General features: G+C 45.1%; 1 protein-coding gene across 1 annotated transcript in view; it reads right to left on the bottom strand.

The window, feature by feature from the left end:
- The window catches only part of fam20cb (FAM20C golgi associated secretory pathway kinase b), a 31574-nt gene extending 13794 nt beyond the window's left edge, over positions 1–17780 (bottom strand). The window contains exons 1-3 of the mRNA XM_055057847.1: positions 16659–17780; positions 15158–15333; positions 13781–13859 (exon numbers count right to left, since the gene is read on the bottom strand). Coding sequence (XP_054913822.1) covers positions 13781–13859; positions 15158–15333; positions 16659–17149 — 746 coding nt within the window. The 5' untranslated portion in view covers positions 17150–17780. The remainder of the gene's footprint in view (positions 1–13780; positions 13860–15157; positions 15334–16658) is intronic.
- Between the last annotated feature and the right edge of the window lie 1147 nt (positions 17781–18927).

The raw sequence follows: 18927 nt of genomic DNA, 5'->3' as shown, positions 1-18927 counted from the left end.
ACCCTATTATTGATCCTGACCCAATAATCCTGTTATTGATCCTGATCCAATGAGCCTGTTATTGATCCTGATCCAATAATCCTGTTATTGATCCTGATCCAATGACCCTATTATTGATCCTGATCCAATGAGCCTGTTATTGATCCTGATCCAATAATCCTGTTATTGATCCTGATCCAATAATCCTGTTACTGATCCTGATCCAATGAGCCTGTTATTGATCCTGATCCAATAATCCTGTTATTGATCCTGATCCAATAATCCTGTTACTGATCCTGATCCAATAATCCTGTTACTGATCCTGATCCAATAAGCCTGTTATTGATCCTGATCACCTCTCGTTGTAAGAAGTAAACCTGGATTAACTGGTGACACGTTCAGAATCTCAGTTTGAGTGAAGCTTTTAACAGATTCTGATGTAAAAGTTTATAAGACAATAGTTTCTGTCTCTTATGGTTGAGTGTTGGAGTCACTTGATGAAAAGAATAAAGCTGTTTAGTTAAATTATGAGAAAAATATCACAAATAAAGAAGAAATGCCACATAGATCTGCAGCAGCCATGACTTCAGTTAATGAACTAGGAAATAAACTATAACATGTTACAGAAACTGTGTTTAAAAAGATTTCGCTGTAGTTTCTGTGTTTAAGTGAAATATTGTACAATATGAGGGTGATGTGAAAAACAACGAAGCCAGTGAATCTTTTTAAACATTTATTTTTAATCTCTTCAACATTTATGTGGCTTTCATGGATTAATATTTGAAATCTGTTTCCAAATTCCTCTGTTCTGCGTGATTTACATGTTTTGGTGATTTTGCAGCTTAATGTAAAAAACAAAGGCAACATAGCATGTTAGACCAGTAAAAGTCTTTCTAATGAGTGATTTCCAAGATCTTAATGGGTTCTTATGGCATCAGATAGCATTTTTGTGAAGATTTGTAGTTTTTTAAGCTTATTGCCTTGTTTACTTCCTGGTTTGGCAAAGGGGTCCTACAAAGCCACGCCCACACAAACATTTGCCGCCACCAGTTAATCTATAACACCGGCGCCTGCAGTAGCATCGCTAGCGTTAGCGGCTAACAGGCCGTGTCCATACCAGTATATGAACCGCTAAAATCCGACACCGCTCCGTTTTTGTTTTCTTTTTGTGAAGAGGAAAGCGGCGCTGGTCTTCTTCAGAGGATTGGAGTCGATTCCTTCAGTGGTTCTTGGTGCAGCGCCTCCACAGGCGACGGGGGGAACAGCTTTTTCAGTTAGTTTTAGTCGTTTCGCTCAGTGCAGTGTGAATGCAAACTATAGTGCTGAAAATGTAACAGATGTTGCAACTTTAGTCCCCAATGGAACCGAGTCCAGCGGACCATCCGGTCTGAATGCATCCTTAATCGGCTGCGTTCACACAGCAGCTGAACTGATCCAGGTCCGATCCGATCCAGACGTGGAGCTAAATCGGACCGGTTCCAAAGCATCTGCAGTCTGAACGCTCAGGTCGCATTTTACCCACTTTTTGTGGTCAATGTGGAACAAGCGTCATTCAGCAGCAGACGGTGAATCATCACATCCCAACCCCACTACATCCTGGTCCCACTACAAACAGAACCGGGTCGGAACTGGACCACATCAGAGAGGAACGTTCTGTTCTTCCCGACCCGTTTGCAGGGGAATTATTGCCTTTTCCACGTTTATTTAAAGCACTTTCATATGTTTGCAGTAACTGCAGCTGCATAATTACGGACTGAGGTTTTCTTTACTTCTGTTTGCAGCGCGGCTTCAATGAAAGCACAACCACATGCTAAAAATGCTAATCCAAGGATTTCTTTGGAATATTCCCAGCATATTCCTCGTTTCTCTCCGATGCTTCCTCGGGGAGAAACGAGGAGCGTTCCACCTGCGGATGATTGACAGCAGCTGAACCTGCTGCCAGGTCTCACGCTGTTCCACAAATAAAGCCAAGAGGCTTTTTATATCCTGGCCCGCTGTGCACAATATCATTTAACTGTGCCTCAACTTGTGAGTTTCTTTAATCAATTCTAGCTTCAAATTACCATCCAGCACTGCGCCACTCCCCGCCATTAAACCCGTTTCTTTGTGCCGCCACGCCAAGCAGAGCTGCAAACTGCCTGAGTAATTAGTCATGCAGCCTCCTTCAGATTCCTTCATGTCTGGATGTGAATTTATAGCCAACACAATTAGACTAATTGGACTGTTTGGCGACGGCTCTCCGACACGCTCCGACTGGCAGCGCCACGGCGGGAAACCATTTACTGAACGCAAACGTGTCCAGATTACAGAGCAAACGCCAAAACCACAGCGACGCACAGAGCAGGGAGGAGGTCAAAGGTCAGGAAGAGTTAGAGAGACAGTCGGTTGTCTTCGGGTCGGGACCGGTCCGAGGCCTCTGTTTGGTTCTGGTTGGTAAATTAATGGGTGAGGATCATGGGGGAGAGAAATGATAAAATCATAAAATCTGAGCAGGAAGCAAGAAGGTTCAGAGACAAACTCACCTGGTTAGCAGCTTATAGCTGGAAGGTTTTATGGAGGAAAAAACATGTTTTATGAGAAGAGAAACAATAAAGAACAAATTAACATTTTCCAGAGCCACGCCCCTTTCATCTCAGCCAATCAGACGCTGCCAGTCTGCAGCAAACGAGGAGGATGGAGTGATGCAGAGGATGGATGGGTGCGGCTGGACGTTTGGAAAACAGGAAGCAGTAAAAATAAAACGAGATGCAAACGAGACGAAAACGTGCAGAAATATCGTGGAACCATTTCACAGAACGGAAACACAAATGAAACTACACACATTGAAAAAGAATAAATTTACTGGAGAAGATTTCCATCTTCAGAACAAAAACTGATTCTTCCTGAAAGTAATTATATACGGTCTGATCTATATGTGCATATCGATATCTATATTGTAAATATCAACATATTTAGGTTTGGCTTCAGCAACGAACAAGAAATAAATTCTGACTCGAAGCCCAAAGAGATGCAGCTTTAAACTTAATAAATCTCAAGCTGACAGGTTTTATTGGCTTTAACACAACAGAGAGAGGCTCAGCCTCTTCTACTCCGATACCCTTTAATAAACCCGGAACAACCAGGAGCAGCGGAAGAGGAGCATGGGACGAGCGTCCCTGAGGACATGGACATCAGATCAGGACAGATCTGGACGCCTCGGTGGACAACAGGAAGACATTTTATTGCAGATTCCCAGAAACGTGGAGAGAAGCTGCTTTGCTCCGAAGAGACCAGAACTGATGAACACAGTCCGGTCCGGTTAGTCCGGTCCAGTTTAAATAAATCCTAATCAATCCTGTAAATCCTAACGGGTCTGGTGATCCAACAGTGCAAAGCTCCATGGATTACACTTTGGGTTCCTGACCCGCCCCATGGTCAGCCCAGGCTCCAAAGCTCATGTTTGAGCAGGCGCTGTGTAAACATGATACATGGGAACCCCTGGCCCGGCCCGGTCCGGTCCGGTTAATCCCAGCTGCTTTCTCCTCTCTGCTGCAGCTGCAGCCGCTGCTGATCTGTCTCTCTGACATTAATAATCTGCCAAATGCAGGTTCTCTTGCTGCCGAACCAGAACAATATTCAGAAAACAACTTCAGAACTTTTGAATCTCAGCATCTTTAAACTGCTGCATTTCTCCTTTTATGGCTAAAAACAGACAAATCACAACAGAACAGAAACCTGTCAGATTTAGGCCTGAATCAATTTAACAGGATGACTCAATTATTGAACTAATCGTCAACTAAATTATGAATAACTAACTTCCTGTGGAGCCCTGTGTAATGTAAAGAAAACCAAGATGGCTGACGATGCTACGATGGTGACGCAGGAAATGATACAGCTCTAATTTAGTGACCACGTCCAATAGCAGCTCGTCTGTTTTAACAGTCAGACTCTGAATGATGATGTATTCATCGGCACATTGGAAGGCATATTGGTGCTACCTGAGGCTAACGGCTGCAGACGCTAATGGCTGCAGACGCCAACAGCCGTCACAGGGTGAGGGTGAACCGATGAGCAGCAGGGCGGCTGGAGGAGATCGTCTGCCTTCAACACCGAGGGACTGAGGACTCTATCCAGCCCTGACCAACATGGCCTCTCTATCCAGCCCTGACCAACATGGCCTCTCTATCCAGCCCTGACCAACATGGCCTCTCTATCCAGCCCTGACCAACATGGCCTCCAAGCAGAAAGCCCTGGCTGCACTAAATGCTGCAAACAGTTTTTATTTACAGTTTGAAACTGATGATTCTAAGGAGAGTTGGCAAATATTGGAGAACATAAATTGTGGCGCTGAGAGCAGAATTGTAATTCATTTACAGTCGGCACTCAGAGTCTTCAAGGCTTTAAACACACAAAAAGCATCTGGCCCAGACAATATGTCTGCTTTCCTCCTCAACAACTTTGCAGAGGAACTTTCTCCAATTTGGCTTAAACTCTCTCAGATCTCAACCGACACTCATTTGGTGCCACATATTTGGAAACTTGTTGAAGCTCTACAAGTGGAAGTGCAGCCATTTCTGGATCCTGGTGCTACGCTAGCAGACGTAGAGCCAGTGATGCTGTTTGGACACTAAAGCATGTGCAGAACTCTGCAGCATATGCCACACTTCTGTTTGTCCATTTTAGTTCAGCTTTTCATTCCATCCATGTCAACAATCTTCTCAGGAAATTGGTGCAGTTGAAGGTTAATCCTTTTTTAGCTAAATGGTATTATTCTTTTTTTTTTTTTATTCAAGTTTTTATTAAGGAACAACATAGAAAATATACATCTCGTCCATTCACATAAGATGATATTGACCTGTACACGATCATTTGTTATATTAATCAATACAGTTAACCCCTTCTTGTGATTGTCCCATCTCCAGAGAGGAGGAAGAGCAAAACAAGTCAGTATCAACACTAGAATAACTTTTACGACCCTTAAAACCGAGGGTTCAACAGAGTAGCTAAGGAACAATGGGTGTCACCACAATCTCACTAGCTTCAGATCTGGTATTCATAAAAGTCCACCATGGGGTCCAACACTTTTCAAATTTGTCTTGCTCCAGTTTCAATGCAAATGTCAATTCCTCCATCTTGCAAATGTCTTGAATGATGCTTGTCCCGTCTTCTAATGTGGGTATTTTGTCCGTCATCCATTTCCGAGTAATTGCTTTTTTACTGGCAATTAGTAATATATTGAAAATATATGTTTTACAGAATCCCTTTACACAATCTGGTCGTTTGCCTAAAAGCATAATCTCAAAGTTTAGTGTAAGATTGGCTCCAATAACAGTCTCCACATTTTGTTTAATTGTCCTCCAGTAAGAAGACAACTTAGGACAGCTCCATAGAATATGAAAGTGGTCTGCTTGTTCCGATCCACATAACCTCCAGCATGTTTTATCTACATTTCTGTCCCTTTGAGCTGGTGTTTTAAAGAAGCGTGTAACAGTTTTCCAAGCAAATTCTCTATATGTTAGTGAAGATGTACATCTCCAGCAGTTATTCAAAATATCTAACCAGTCTTCAATGTGAATTTGGTGGTTCCCTTCCTTGTCCCATCTCTCCTTAATATATAGCGTGTCCCCTCCCTCCAGATTTTGTAGCTCGTCATACATTTTGGATATTAATTTAGTAGTGGAAGTTGATTGATATGATTTCAGAAAGATATTTAATATTCCAACAAATGCTCTGCTTGGATCTTCTGTATTTGTTTTGTCTAAATAATGCCGGATTTGTAGATAACGGAAAAAGTCTCTGTTATCAATGTCATATTTTTGCCTAATGTCTTGAAATGTCCTCAGACAGCCTTTATGATACAAATCATTGTATTTTACTAAACCCTTGTTAATCCATCTTTTAAAGGTATTATCTATTTTATTTGGGGTAAAATCTTGGTCATACGCTATCCATCTGATTGGTAAACAGGACTCTGTTGTCTTTTACTAGCTTTGACCAGGTCTTAAGTGCTGTTTCAGAACAGGGATTAAGTTCCTTAAGGTTTTTTATTAAGTCAATATTCCCAATTGCTGCTTGCAAAGGGACACCGCTATTTGAGCATTCAATCTCTTTCCATCTTGCTTTGTAGGAGGGGTCACAGATCTCCACCAAAGGGTTTATTTGGGCTGCTTTGTAGTAGTTACTCATGTTCGGAAGAGAGAGGCCTCCTTTACTTTTACTCAGCTGTAAAGTTTTAAATCTGGTCCTTGGTTGTTTCCCTTGCCAAATAAATCTTGAAATCAGTTTGTCAATTTCTTGGAACATAGATTTGTCTGGTTCTGCTGGTATTGTCTGAAAAAAATAGAGTACTTTTGGCAGCACCATCATTTTGATAGCTTCTACTCTTTGCGTGAGGCCCAGGTAGGGCAGCAGGCTCCATCTGGATATATCATTTTTAATTTTGGTCATTAATGGATCATAGTTTGCCGAGACAATATTCTTTGGGTCTTTGGGAATGGTCACTCCTAAGTAAACCATTGAGTCCATACTCCAATTTATTTTAAAATATTCCTTATCAATATTGCTGGGTGAATATTTGAAAGTTAAAACTTGAGATTTATGGGAATTCAGTTTGTACCCTGAAAATGTTCCATATTCCAACAAGACTGTATTTAATTCTGGGAGAGATTCCTGGGGTCTTGCCAGGTAGATTAAGATATCATCCGCGAAGAGCGCTAATTTTTGTTCATTGTGGTTGATTTTTATGCCATGTATTTTAGTATTTTGTCTAATCCATTGTGCTAAAGGTTCAATAAAAATGGCGAATAGCAGTGGGGACATGGAGCATCCTTGTCTGCACCCCTGCTCAATTTTTATTTCTTCTGATAACCCCCCGTTAATCCGAATCTTACCCGTGGGTTTGTTGTATAGTTCCTGAATTATCTTTATAAATCTATTAGAAAATTTGAAATGGGACAAGACTCTGTATAAGAATGACCAGTCTACAGTATCGAATGCTTTTTGTGCATCTAGTCCCAATATCATTGAATCTTTATCAGTCTTCTTAATGTGGTTTATCACGCTTAGAGTTCTTCTAATATTGTCTCTGGTTCGCCTGTTCTTTATGAACCCTGTTTGATCTACATTTATAATTTCTGGAAGGATATGTTCTAGTCTTTTAGCTAATATGGATGTGAAGATTTTATAGTCTTGGTTAAGTAGGCTAATTGGGCGGTAATTTGAACAATTCAATTTGTCTTTTCCTTCTTTTGGAATAACTGTAATCAATGTTTCCCTCCATGAGGAAGGAGTTTGGCCCCCGTTTAGGACCCAATTAAATGCTCTCAAGAGAACAGGAGACAATTCTTTTAAATAGAGCTTATACCATTCAGCATTAAATCCATCAGGGCCTGGTGATTTATTAAGTTTTAATCTATTTATTGCTTTTCCAATTTCTTGTGACGTTATATTTTTGGTCAGGGCATCATTTTGTTCATTTGATACTGTAGGTAGCGATAGTTCTTTCAGTAATGCATTAGCTTCGTCCATCGCTTCTTGTTTTTTAAAGTGTATAGTTTTTGATAATATTTTTTGAAACATTTGCTTATTTCTATGCCTTTATAGATAACTTTTTTAGTTGTTGGATCTCTGATTCTGTATATAGTTCTTTCCTCCTGTTGTTTTTTTAGCCGGTATGCTAAGAATTTTGAGGATTTTGGACTTGCTTCATAGTAACTCTGCCTTAAGAATAAGAGTTTTTTCTGTATGTTGATCTGTAATTCTTGATTGATTTCATCCCTGATTTGTTTTATTTTTCGTGAGGTTTCTGAGTCCACTTTGATTTTATTTCTTTTCTCTAATTCTGCCAATTCGAGTTCCAATTTATTTAATTTTTCTTGTCTAGTTTTTTTTAAGAGAGACGATTTAGCGATTATTTTTCCTCTTAAGACAGCTTTACATGCGTCCCATAAAATTGCAGGGGAGACTTCTCCATTGTCATTGTCCTGTATATATGTCAAAATTTCTTGTCTTAATTCTTCTTTGGTTTTGCCCTTGAGTATGCTAGAGTTAAGTCTCCATTGAAATGGGGTTTTTGTTTTGTTAATGTTTATTTTTATGTGAACTGGGCTGTGATCCGAGAGGTCCATCTGTCCAATATGACAATTTTCTACTCTTCCTAAGTCCTTGTTATACATGAAGAAGTAGTCAATTCTGGAATATAGGTGGTGAGCGGTTGAGTAGAATGTATAGTCCCTCTTTCTGGGGTTGAGTTCACGCCAAACATCACTTATCCCCAGCTCTTTGATCATTTTCCTGATCTTCTTACCTACATTGCTACTAACTCTGGGTTGTTTAGAAGTATCTTCAGGGGGATTTAGTCTTAAGTTAAAGTCTCCACCACAGACTACTAGGCCACGCGATTTAGTTATCATCATATCAAAAATATGTTTGTAGAATGTCCACTCTGAGCCCGGTGGAGCATATACATTAATAAAGGTAATCTCTTGTCCTTCAATCCTGCCCACCACCATATTATATCTACCATCCTTATCCTTATATTCATGGATCATCTCAAAAGTGATCTTCTGGGATATTAAGGTTGCTACCCCCCTTCTGCGGCCTGTTTTAAAGGATGAGCCAAAAACCTGGTTAAAGCCCATTTTTTAAGTTTAGCATGTTCTACCCCCGAGAGATGGGTTTCCTGGAGAAACACCACCTCTATTTTTCTTTTTTCATTTTTCCTAATATTTTTGCCCTTTTTATTGGATTAAGAACTCCTTTCACATTATAGGTTGTAATTCGCAGAGGTGATAATGGAGTCATTGGAGAGCATATCGCTGGATATTTAGGACAGATAAAGTAAGTGACAGCCCTAGTCTACTCAAACAAAAAACAGAAATGAACAAATCGAACAATTTAGCTTTGTAAACCAAGCTAGTATGTGTCCATTTAGCGACTTCCTTCCCGCTAGTCTCGCTGATGACTTTAACGGTGTTATAGTTTGTGAGCGTTTTTGAGGGAAAACCAACGCAACTCCGTGGTTGCGAAGGGCCCTCTAGAGGCAATACCTGTTTATAGTGGTCCATCTTCTGGAAAATGTGGTCCCCGACACCAAGTAACATCCGAAGAGAAGAGCACTGGTGATAAAAACAAATAAACACCGGGATACGTTTGGTCCATTCGCTCCTATGGTTGTGTTTGTCCTCTTCTAAACGTCCAGCTTCTTCTTGTATCCCTCCCGCGCTCCGTTTCGTGAGTGATCCTTGTCGTTCTTTCCCAATTTGGTCCACATCGTGTTTCTGATCTTATCAACCCACGTTGTGGATGGCTGAATGACGGTGACTTGGAAGCCTCGATCCGCCATGTCTTTAGATGCTTCAGCTGCAGAATTGTAGACCCGCGTGTTGTTTTCGTAGAAGACTCTCAGCTTGGCCGGGAATGGGGTTTGGAATCTGATCTTCTTTTCTCTGAGGACCCGTTTCACCTCAAGGTATTCACGTCGCCGTTTTAACACATCTGGAGCATAGTCGTGGTCCACTATGACTTTTTTCCCTGCCACCATGAAGCCTTTCTTTTGCCAGGCTCTTTTCAATATTTCGTCTTTGACTTTGGATGTGGCGAACTTGACTATTATTGAGAGGGGGGGCCTCCGGCGGAGCCCGAGGACCCAGGGAGCGGTGAGCTCTCTCAATGCTCAGGTCGAGTGATGTCGGGATGTCCAGTTTCTCTCTGAGTAGATTCTCTATGAAGGCTGGGATAGATGGCGAGCTATCCTCTGAGCCCTCTACAATGCCGTGGAGCCTCAAGTTTTCCCGTCTCGATCTCCCCTCGAGCTCCACCAGCTTCGCCTCAAACTCGTCTTGCACTTTACTTAGCTTCATAGCCACTTCTTCAAGCTCCTGAATCCTGTTCTCCGCTTCCAATATGCGCGTTTCTGCCTCGTCCAGTCTTCTGTTTATATTCTTTACCTCCTCTTTAACCTCTCGGAAGCCCTCACCATTTTCTTGACGCAGTTTTCTTAACTCAACGAGAATAGTTTGTAGATTAACTGTCTCGTTAGCCAAGTCGTTAGCCGCTAGTGAAGCGTCCGAGCCTGAGTAGCTAGCCGTGTCGTCTTCGATCGTGTCCTCTTCTCTCGACATTGACTGCCGAGACAGCAAAGTGCTCTTAGATTTAGATTTGGGCATTCCGACGCACTATCAAGTTTGTTTTATATCCCGCTCTTGCCTCAAACCTATGTTTTTTTTGAATGTGTCGGGGGGGCCACCTGATTAAGCTGTCGCCATTTTGCTTGCTCACCCGGAAGTCGGTATTATTCTTTTTTATGAAAAAGATCTCAGCAAGTAAAGTACAATTGAGTTCTCTGTGATTCTAAGTGAAGTAGCAAATGAATGTGTCAGTTCAAATACCAATAACATTTTCAGATGATGCTGTTATTCTCCTAACAGACGATCCACACAGCTGCTGGAGACCAGTTTGTTTTATGGCACGACTCATTAGCCTAAATCAATCAGTGACTGGAGTCCCATAGCCATCATGGCTGCTCCATCAAACATCTTTTAAATATTTATGTTTGTAGATAGGCGGCGATCTGAGCTGGTGCACATGTGACACGTATGTGCAAAGGTTCATCAGCGTCTCTATTTTCTTAGACGACTTTGATTGCGTGACGCTTCCAAAATGATGATGTTGATCTTTAGTGGGGAAACCGTCGAGTCTGTTCCGGCATCACTGGATGGTTTGGAAATATTACTGCTAAATTAAACACTAATTTTAATTTAACATGTTCTGATGGGTCTGGAGGAAGGTTCAGGTTCCTCTGAGCAAATATGAAACATCCATCTGTTCTTCATGCTGCATCACCAGCATAGAGAGGAAGCATGTTCTGCAATCTGACACTTTCTGAATTCATTCATGGTTACTGTCCTTATGGATGAGTTTTTATTGATGTCCTGCACTTTTGCCCGTTTCCAAAACAAATTTCTCCATGAGAGACGAACAAAATGATCTTATCAGAACCTGAGCAGAACCAGACCGGGTGCTGTCAGGACATTCTCCGCCCCGGCGGTTCGGTTCTTGTGTCGCAGCTGAAACGTCGGTTCTTTTTTATGAGATATTATTCTTGCAGCGAGTTCTTCCTGCAGGTGAACCAGGTGACCCAAACCTGAGGGATATTTGCCGACTCATCATTCCCGCCTCTCGTCTCCTCGTAAAGTGAGGCAGCTTTGGGTTTTAGTTTTCCTGACAGAGTGAGACCTCTTTGCTACAAATAGCATGAGGTGTCTGCAGCATTCTGACCTGCAGCTGATTAAATGGATGGAAAGCACCTGTTTGCTGCAGGTAATGGCTGTTGCTGCAGCAGAGGATGATGATGGAGCTGCTTCATCAGCTGCAGATCTGGTTGTTGTGAAATGATGAGTTCAGCTGGAAGCCTCAGAAATCCTGGGCTGGGCGTCACAGAGGATTGTCTCCTCTCTCACATGGAGCCACACAAATCCTTCAAGACTAGACTGGCGCTACTTGGACTAGACCGCTTAATGCCAGGCTAGCTGCAGGTCTGGCAGGATGGAGCAAACTGATTCATGGTAGATGTTTCATCACACAAACGCAGAAATCAGAGCAGACGCATTTTGAGAAACTGTGACTCCACAGAAAAGAAGAACTGATTTTACTTTCTGACCTTGTTCTGAAAACAGAAACCAGCCGAAGCATCGATGGTGAAAACCTGAAAACCTTTCAGAGGCAGAACGAGGAAAAACCGACAGACGAGTCGATATCCAGGCAGCGCAGCCAGAGAGCAGCTTCACAAAGATGGCTGACGCTATATGGCTACCGAGACGTTGATCACATTTACCGCCTGCTGCAGCAGCAGCTGCTGTGGCTGCGGCTGCTGCGGCGCATTAGCATGTAGACGCTCTGATGTGGAAACTGAGCTGCAGGTTGGGAACCAGGAGACGATTAGGAGGGAGAGGACAGAAGACCAAGTGATTGTTCCAGTTGAACTCTGACCCCTAGCCAGCAAAGCTTTTATTTTGAAGAAATTCAAAAGCCCCCTGCTGGCCCCGCCCCTCCTCAAGCCCGCCCCTGCTGGCTCCGCCCCTCCTCAGCCTGTCCCCTGCTGGCTCCGCCCCTCCTCAGCCTGTCCCCTGCTGGCTCCGCCCCTCCTCAGCCCGCCCCCTGCTGGCTCCAACCCTTACCCCCAACCTGTCAGGATGACCTCTGGCCGGCTGCTGCGCTGCGACTGCAGCAGTAATTACAGAGTGTGAATTGCTGCTCCTCCTCCCTGCTGCTGCAGCCAGAGGCTTCGCCCTGCGCTGCTCCGGCTGCTCAACTTTAACCCTCCATTAATTCAGCACCACCACAAAGCCAAAGAGACATTTAATTCCACCAATCAGGGAGGAGTTAGCATGTTATGGTGGAAATATGACTGGATCACAAAGGAAACATGAATTAATGCACAGCAGGAAGGATTTTCCTCCAGTTGGATGCCATGTTTCAACTCTTAAAGCTTTTCTGCATCAAACTCTGAGTCTTTTTACTGTTTCTCCATTTGTCTCTTTGTCCTGTTTTCTTTCCAGCTTCATATCTGTAAACATGCAGCTTCATCTTCCAGGAAGCTCTTCCTCACTTCCTGGTTAGCCAAAAAAGCCTTGAAAGTAGAAACTTCCAAAAACAAGCAAAAAGCTCCAGAGAGGAAAACGGACCTTTTCTCACCTACCAACTGGTACCATCCAGCCATTTTCTTTCACATGTAGCTCACTGGAGAGGAGGCAACAAATACGGTATTTTTCATGGATTTTTATGATCATTTTAGCCTAGGCCTTACTGAGTATTGCTTATTAGCATATAGCTTTTAATCCCTTCTTGGCATTTGGTTCAAGCTTTTACCAATGCTACCCTTCTGATTTGAAAATATCGATGGATTGTTTGTCAGGTTAAGCCTATGCAGGTGTTTGTCAGCTTGGAATACCATTGAAATTGTCTTTTTATTATTATTATTTTAATAATAAGTGCTTCTGATTTTTAAAGAATAATAGAAACGTACACTTTATTGTGAATTACTTTAACAGCTGGTATACAGATGGAAACGAGTATTTTATTACCTTTAACAGCTAACACACACAGCTGTTAGCTGTGTGTGTTAGCGCCATGTTAGCTCCTCCTGGATCTTAGTGGATTCAGGTTCTGCTAAAGCTGCCGCTGCGTCTCTGCTGATGATTTCATTAGGTTTTCCTGAGGCTCCATAGCAGGCTGCATAATCTCAGGATGAGAGGCTCTAATGACATGTCAGCCTGTCGCTCACACAGCATCAGCTGCTGATGAAGCAGCTACTGCCAGATGAATCCTGAAGGAATTATCCATCTTTAGTGTTAAACACGGAGAAACACTGGATGGATTTTTACTTTCTCACCATTTTTATACTCAATTCATCTTTGCAGTTTTATAGTCAGTGTTACAGACCACAGTATAACTCAGCAGAGCCCACAGTGGGTCCGTTGGGTCGGCATCCGGCATGTTTTAGTCTCTCCCTGGTTTAACCCACCTGGATCCAACGACGGCTCGTTAGAGGCCGAAGGAGAACCTGCAGGACGCCGGCCCACTTAAAGTTATACCACACTGATAATCTTAGAATAACCTTATCAACTAAACTATACGTTTGCTAATAAAGTATAAATTTATAAGGTCAGAGGTCAGACACCTGCAGCTCAATGTCAAAAACACCCCTGAACCCCTGCAGCTCCGCCCCCTCAACTTGTGGGCCCAGGCCCCGCCCCCTCAGCCAGTGGCCCCGCCCCCTCAGCCAGCGGCTCCGCCTCCTCAGCAATGATGCAGCAGCACTTACTTCATGGGCTTGAAGAGCGCCTGGCCGTAGTTGTGGAAGGTCATGATGAGCTTCAGCTGCGTTCCTCCAGACTTCATGGCTGTTAAGATGAAAAGCAAAACAAATCATCGTCTTTATGACAAACAAACAATTTTATCAGTTTAGACTAAAACAAGGAACCAAAACTAAAAGAGTTCTGGTTTCTCCAGCACAACTAGAACCAGGAAGATCTGAAGGCTGAAAACAAACTGGTTCTGATCCGGTTCTGATTTCAAACCCGTTCAATCAAATTCAGCCGGGAGGAGATTCCAGTGCATATTATTCCCGGTCTGGTTTACTACTGGCTGAACCGGTGTGTGTGTGTGTGTGTGTGTGTGTGTGTGTGTGTGTGTGTGTGTGTGTCATGGAGGCGGCTTCCTGAACAGATAATCCTGCTGCAGATCAACCTTTAATCTGCGCTGCAGGCCTTTCAGCTGTTGGCAGATAAACTGGAATCAGAACCAGTTTCTGCAGACAGCGAGTCGCTGAGTTCAGCAGGAACAGAGAGAGAGAACGCTGCTCTGCTCTCGCCTGCCACATCAGAACAGCAAATGTTGGATCCAGATTGGACTGGTGGCGCAATCAGAACTAGAACCAGTAGTTCCTCTCTGGTTCTGGTTCTGATGGAGGTCTGCAGGTGTGGAGCAGAGGACTCTGATCACTTCATTCCTGTCTCCCTGGACACAGTGTGTGTGTGTGTGTGTGTGTGTGTGGTGTGTGTGTGTGTGTGTGTGTGTGTGTGTGTGTGTGTGTGTGCATTGAGCTGTCGCCATCTGGGTCTGCCCGCTGCAGCTCTGTGGTGTTTCCAGTTGGAGCTGCTGACCTGCCTTCATGTGTTAAAGCAGAGAGACAACTGGACCTGCAACTGGACCTGCAACTGGACCTGCAACTGGACCTGCAACTGGACCTGCAACTGGACCTGCAGGCCCAGTCCTGGGAATGTTGTGGACATCGGCTGCACTGATATGTTTCCCAATTAGGATTATTAGGAAAATATCAGAATTTCACTTTATTAGCAGATTTAACACTGAAAGGATAAACAGGAAGTGAAAGGTGTTCAGCGGCAGGTGGGGGAGGGGCAGTGTTCTGAGGACTGCTCCTACTGAGCCCGGTTGTGGTTCTGGTGCTGGTTCTGTTGGAACCAGACTCGTTCAGAGTGAGTAGTTCCTTTCCACTGTGACCACATGCTTGATGGGGAAGAGGGTCTGGTGCAGCGTTAGCTGGGATTATAATCTGAATTAGACATCATATTTTCTGCCACTACATTATCAAGGGATTTATTGATCTGAACTGGATTTTGGTTCCCACTAGAAACAGACAGTTTGCATGACTCAAAGGTCAAAGGTTGCGTGGACTCACCCACGCTGGTGATCCTCTGGGTCAGCAGGTCCCTGAGCAGCGCCTCCACCACCGGGCTGTGCCGGCCGTAAAGCTCGTAGCGGTTGATGCCGATGTGGAAGCGCAGCCAGTTGGGGTACGACTCGACCGGCGGCTCGGCCGTCGGGCTCGGCTCGTCGTCGGCGCCCTCGCCGGTCCTGGACGGCGGCAGGAAGAGGAAGGAGGAGATTACTAACACTGAACAAGTAAAAGAACTGGACAGAAAATATGAAACTTCTGGTTCTGATGCATGGTTCGTATAGCAGAACTAACCAGCGATATTCCAGAAAAATATCAAGATTTAAGTGATTTCCTCCTGAAAAACAACTGGGTCGCCGTGAAAACGCACTAAAACTGAAAATCTGAATCTCTACATTTAGAGAAAGCCAAGAGGTGAGAGGTCAGCTCCTCTGATGACAGTAAACAGGACTTGATCAACAAGAAATATCAAAACATACAGAAGGGCTTCTAGCATTAGCATTAGCACAAAGGTCCAGCAAACTCCTCCCTCTACAAAGATCCTTGATAGAAGGTAGATGCACACTCAGCACGGCGATTTGTAGATCTTCAGAATCAGAACTTTCCCTGATTTGAGCGAAGATGTTTCAGTTAGCCGAGCGCTAAACCAGCATTCATAACTTCTGCAATATGATTTAATACTGCTGAAGTTTAAGTTCATTCCTTTTGATAGTTTCTTTATTTTCATAAAGAAAATGCACATAAATTTATGTGCAGCGTTTAAATAACAACTAAATGGCCGATGATTAATAAATTGTCTTCAGTTTTTTAACATAAAACTTAAAAAATAAAAATGGAAAACAGAAAAATGAAAATATCTGAACGACCATATTTTCCGCACCGGGCTGCAGGCCTGTCGGTTTAATCATAAATAATAATGAATGTATGTAATAATAAACCTGCGTCTCCAACGAGCCATGGATCACTTCTGGCCCAGTTTACGTGCAGCGGCTCTATTTCCCTCCTGACCTCCAGGTCGACAGCCTCCAACTTAAAAGCTGCATTACATGAACGTCTCCGTGTTTCCCTGAACAGGAAACAGGCTGAGTTTGGATACTAGCATTGGCTTGTTCTAAATAACAATCATTTCTTCTTTGATTTCCAATTTTGACTCCCAATGATTCACTTCCTGCGAAAGAGCCCCCCCTGGTGGTTGAAGAAAAATCCACAGAAAAGCGCGGGAAAACAGTAGCGGCTTATAGTCCGAAAAATATTATTGGGTTTATTCTGCAGGAAGGGATGAAATAAAAAAACAATAATAATGTGTGTAAAAGTATAAATTTTCTCCCAGATTAACTGACTGCAGGTCGAACCTCCCAGAATGCATCTGTGGAGCCCCGCCCCCTAGTGGAGCCCCGCCCCATGTGGAGCCCCGCCCCTTTATGGAGCCCCGCCCCTTTATGGAGCCCCGCCCCCTGTGGAGCCCCGCCCCTTTATGGAGCCCCGCCCCCTGGTCCCCGCTCACCATGCCTGGTCTTCCGCTGTTTTGGGGTCGAACCGGATGTCCGTGTTCACGTTGAACAGCGTGTCTTCCTCCGTCAGCGGCGGGACAGATCGTCTATAGAGGGGATGCTCGAACAGGAGCGCCAGCCTCGAACCCCGGGCCGGACCGAACCGGGCCGCCGCCGGCCCCTGGAGGAAGAGGCTGCTCCTGTCGCCCCGCGGGCCCCGCGGCTCCGGGGTCGGCGCCCCGTCCACAGGGAGCCGGTCCAGGGCTCTGGAGGACGCGTTGGATCCGGGCTCGCTGCTGAAGTCCTGCAGGATCCGCAGCGTGTGTTTGTCGGGCCAGCCCGGTTCGGCCCAGCCGCGCTCCGGTGTCCGGGCCGGGCCGTGCGAGCAGGAGCAGCCGGCGCCCTGGCGCTCCAGCTTGGGCAGCAGGTCCACCATGATGTGCATGGAGCAGGCCACCAGGAAGACGGTGAGGATGAGGACTCGGAACCGGCGCAGCAGAATCATCTTCAGGTGGGTCGGGTCGCTGAGGATGAGGAGGACGCAGAGGAAGAGGCTGACCACATCGCTGCAGATGCTGATCAGAGCGGCCGCCAGCCGCAGCAGGAGCGCGGACGGCGGGTCGGAACCATCTCCACTGGCCGTCTTCAGGACCGGCTCAGCCTTCACAGCCCGGGTCCGGCTCGGGTCGGACCGGCGGTTCTAACTCCTCCACGCGGCCCTGTTCGCGTCTCTTCCCTGCGTGGATCAACAGGAAACACGTAGCGGACCCACGATCCCGTCGGGTCCCTTCCGGACCTGGCAGCGCGCGCGGCTCAGCTCGGTTCGGCTCGGCTCTCTCCGTCCCGCTCCAGAAGGTTCAGAAGCCAAACAGGAAGCGGAGCGGTCCGGTTCTGGAGGAGAAACGTCACCTTAGAGTGGAAAGTCCCCGGAAATCAGAGCTGCTCTCCACGTCCCGTGAAAAGCCGCGACGCGGCGCGATGACTGCAGCTGGAGAGCAGAACCAGAACCGAGTCACCGAGAGGAGAGAGACTGAGAGAGGGAGGGGGCGGGGGGTCCGGGGTAAACATGACGATGAGGAGGAGGATGAAGCTGGAGCCTTTAACGCGTCAGCGCGCGCAGATTGGAGGAGAGAGAGAGGAACATCCCTGCTGCTCCACCAGGGGGCGCCGTTCTGCTTCAGTCTTTTCTTCATCCACTTTTCCAAGCAGAACTTCTTGCTGGTCATGATTCGTGGTTTGGTTGAGGGTCACGCGGGTCTCTAGAGGAAATGACGTTTAATAAGAAGCGAACCAAAATCCAATGACAACAAACGAGAAGCAGCAGGAAACATTAAACTCCAGGAACCAAATCAGTTCATGTCAAAGTGAGCTGAACAACAAGCAAGTTCATCAAGTTCATTTCCTGATCATCTAAATGTACTTTAGATCCGGTCCGGTCCGGTCCGGTCCACTTCAGGTGGCTGTTTTCACAAATCAAAGCTGACATCCTGCCTGATTGCATCTGATCATCGTCTCTAGGAGACGCAGAAGAAACAGCTGCTTCATCAGAGAAAGGCGCAGGAAGCAGAACTTTACATCTGGGTCGATTCTGGGACCATTACTGGAAACATTTGTGATAAATCTCAACATGCGTCTCATTAACTCTCCAGTTCTGTCTGAAACTAACCAGGAAGTCCAGGTTCAACCAACCAGCAGCTGGAGGCTTCCAGAACCGGTCCGGTCCGGTCCAGTCCGGGTCCTCCGCGCCGCGCCGCATTAATGCAGTGATTGGTGCAAAAACAGCCCAGAGGGGGGCAGAAACTGGACAGAACTTGTTGTCGTTTCTCCATCTTGAGAAAATCTCGATGGAAACGGCAAAATTTGAAACCAAAGTTTTTCTGCTGGTTTCAAATTATTTCAGTTTTTTCTAAAGAAGAGCCAACGAGGAGACGGAGGCGTGAGAGTCAGAACCGCAGCACAGGAACCACCTAATCATAGCTAGCAACCTCTGCTCCCTGTTAGTGACCTCTGCTTCCTGTTAGTGACCTCTGCTTCCTGTTAGCAACCTCTGCTTCCTGTTAATGACCTCTGCTTCCTGTTAGCAACCTCTGCTTTCTGTTAATGACCTCTGCTCCCTGTTAGTGACCTCTGCTTCCTGTTAGTGACCTCTGCTTCCTGTTAGCAACCTCTGCTTTCTGTTAATGACCTCTGCTCCCTGTTAGTGACCTCTGCTTCCTGTTAATGACCTCTGCTTCCTGTTAGCAACCTCTGCTTTCTGTTAATGACCTCTGCTCCCTGTTAGCA

This window comes from Poeciliopsis prolifica, unplaced genomic scaffold (genome assembly GCF_027474105.1).
Source record: "Poeciliopsis prolifica strain line A6 unplaced genomic scaffold, Auburn_PproV2 SCAFFOLD049, whole genome shotgun sequence".
In the NCBI taxonomy this organism is placed as follows: Eukaryota; Metazoa; Chordata; class Actinopteri; order Cyprinodontiformes; family Poeciliidae; genus Poeciliopsis; species Poeciliopsis prolifica.
The sequence above is the reverse complement of the archived record's forward strand: the minus strand, read 5'-3'. Positions and strand labels throughout refer to the sequence as shown.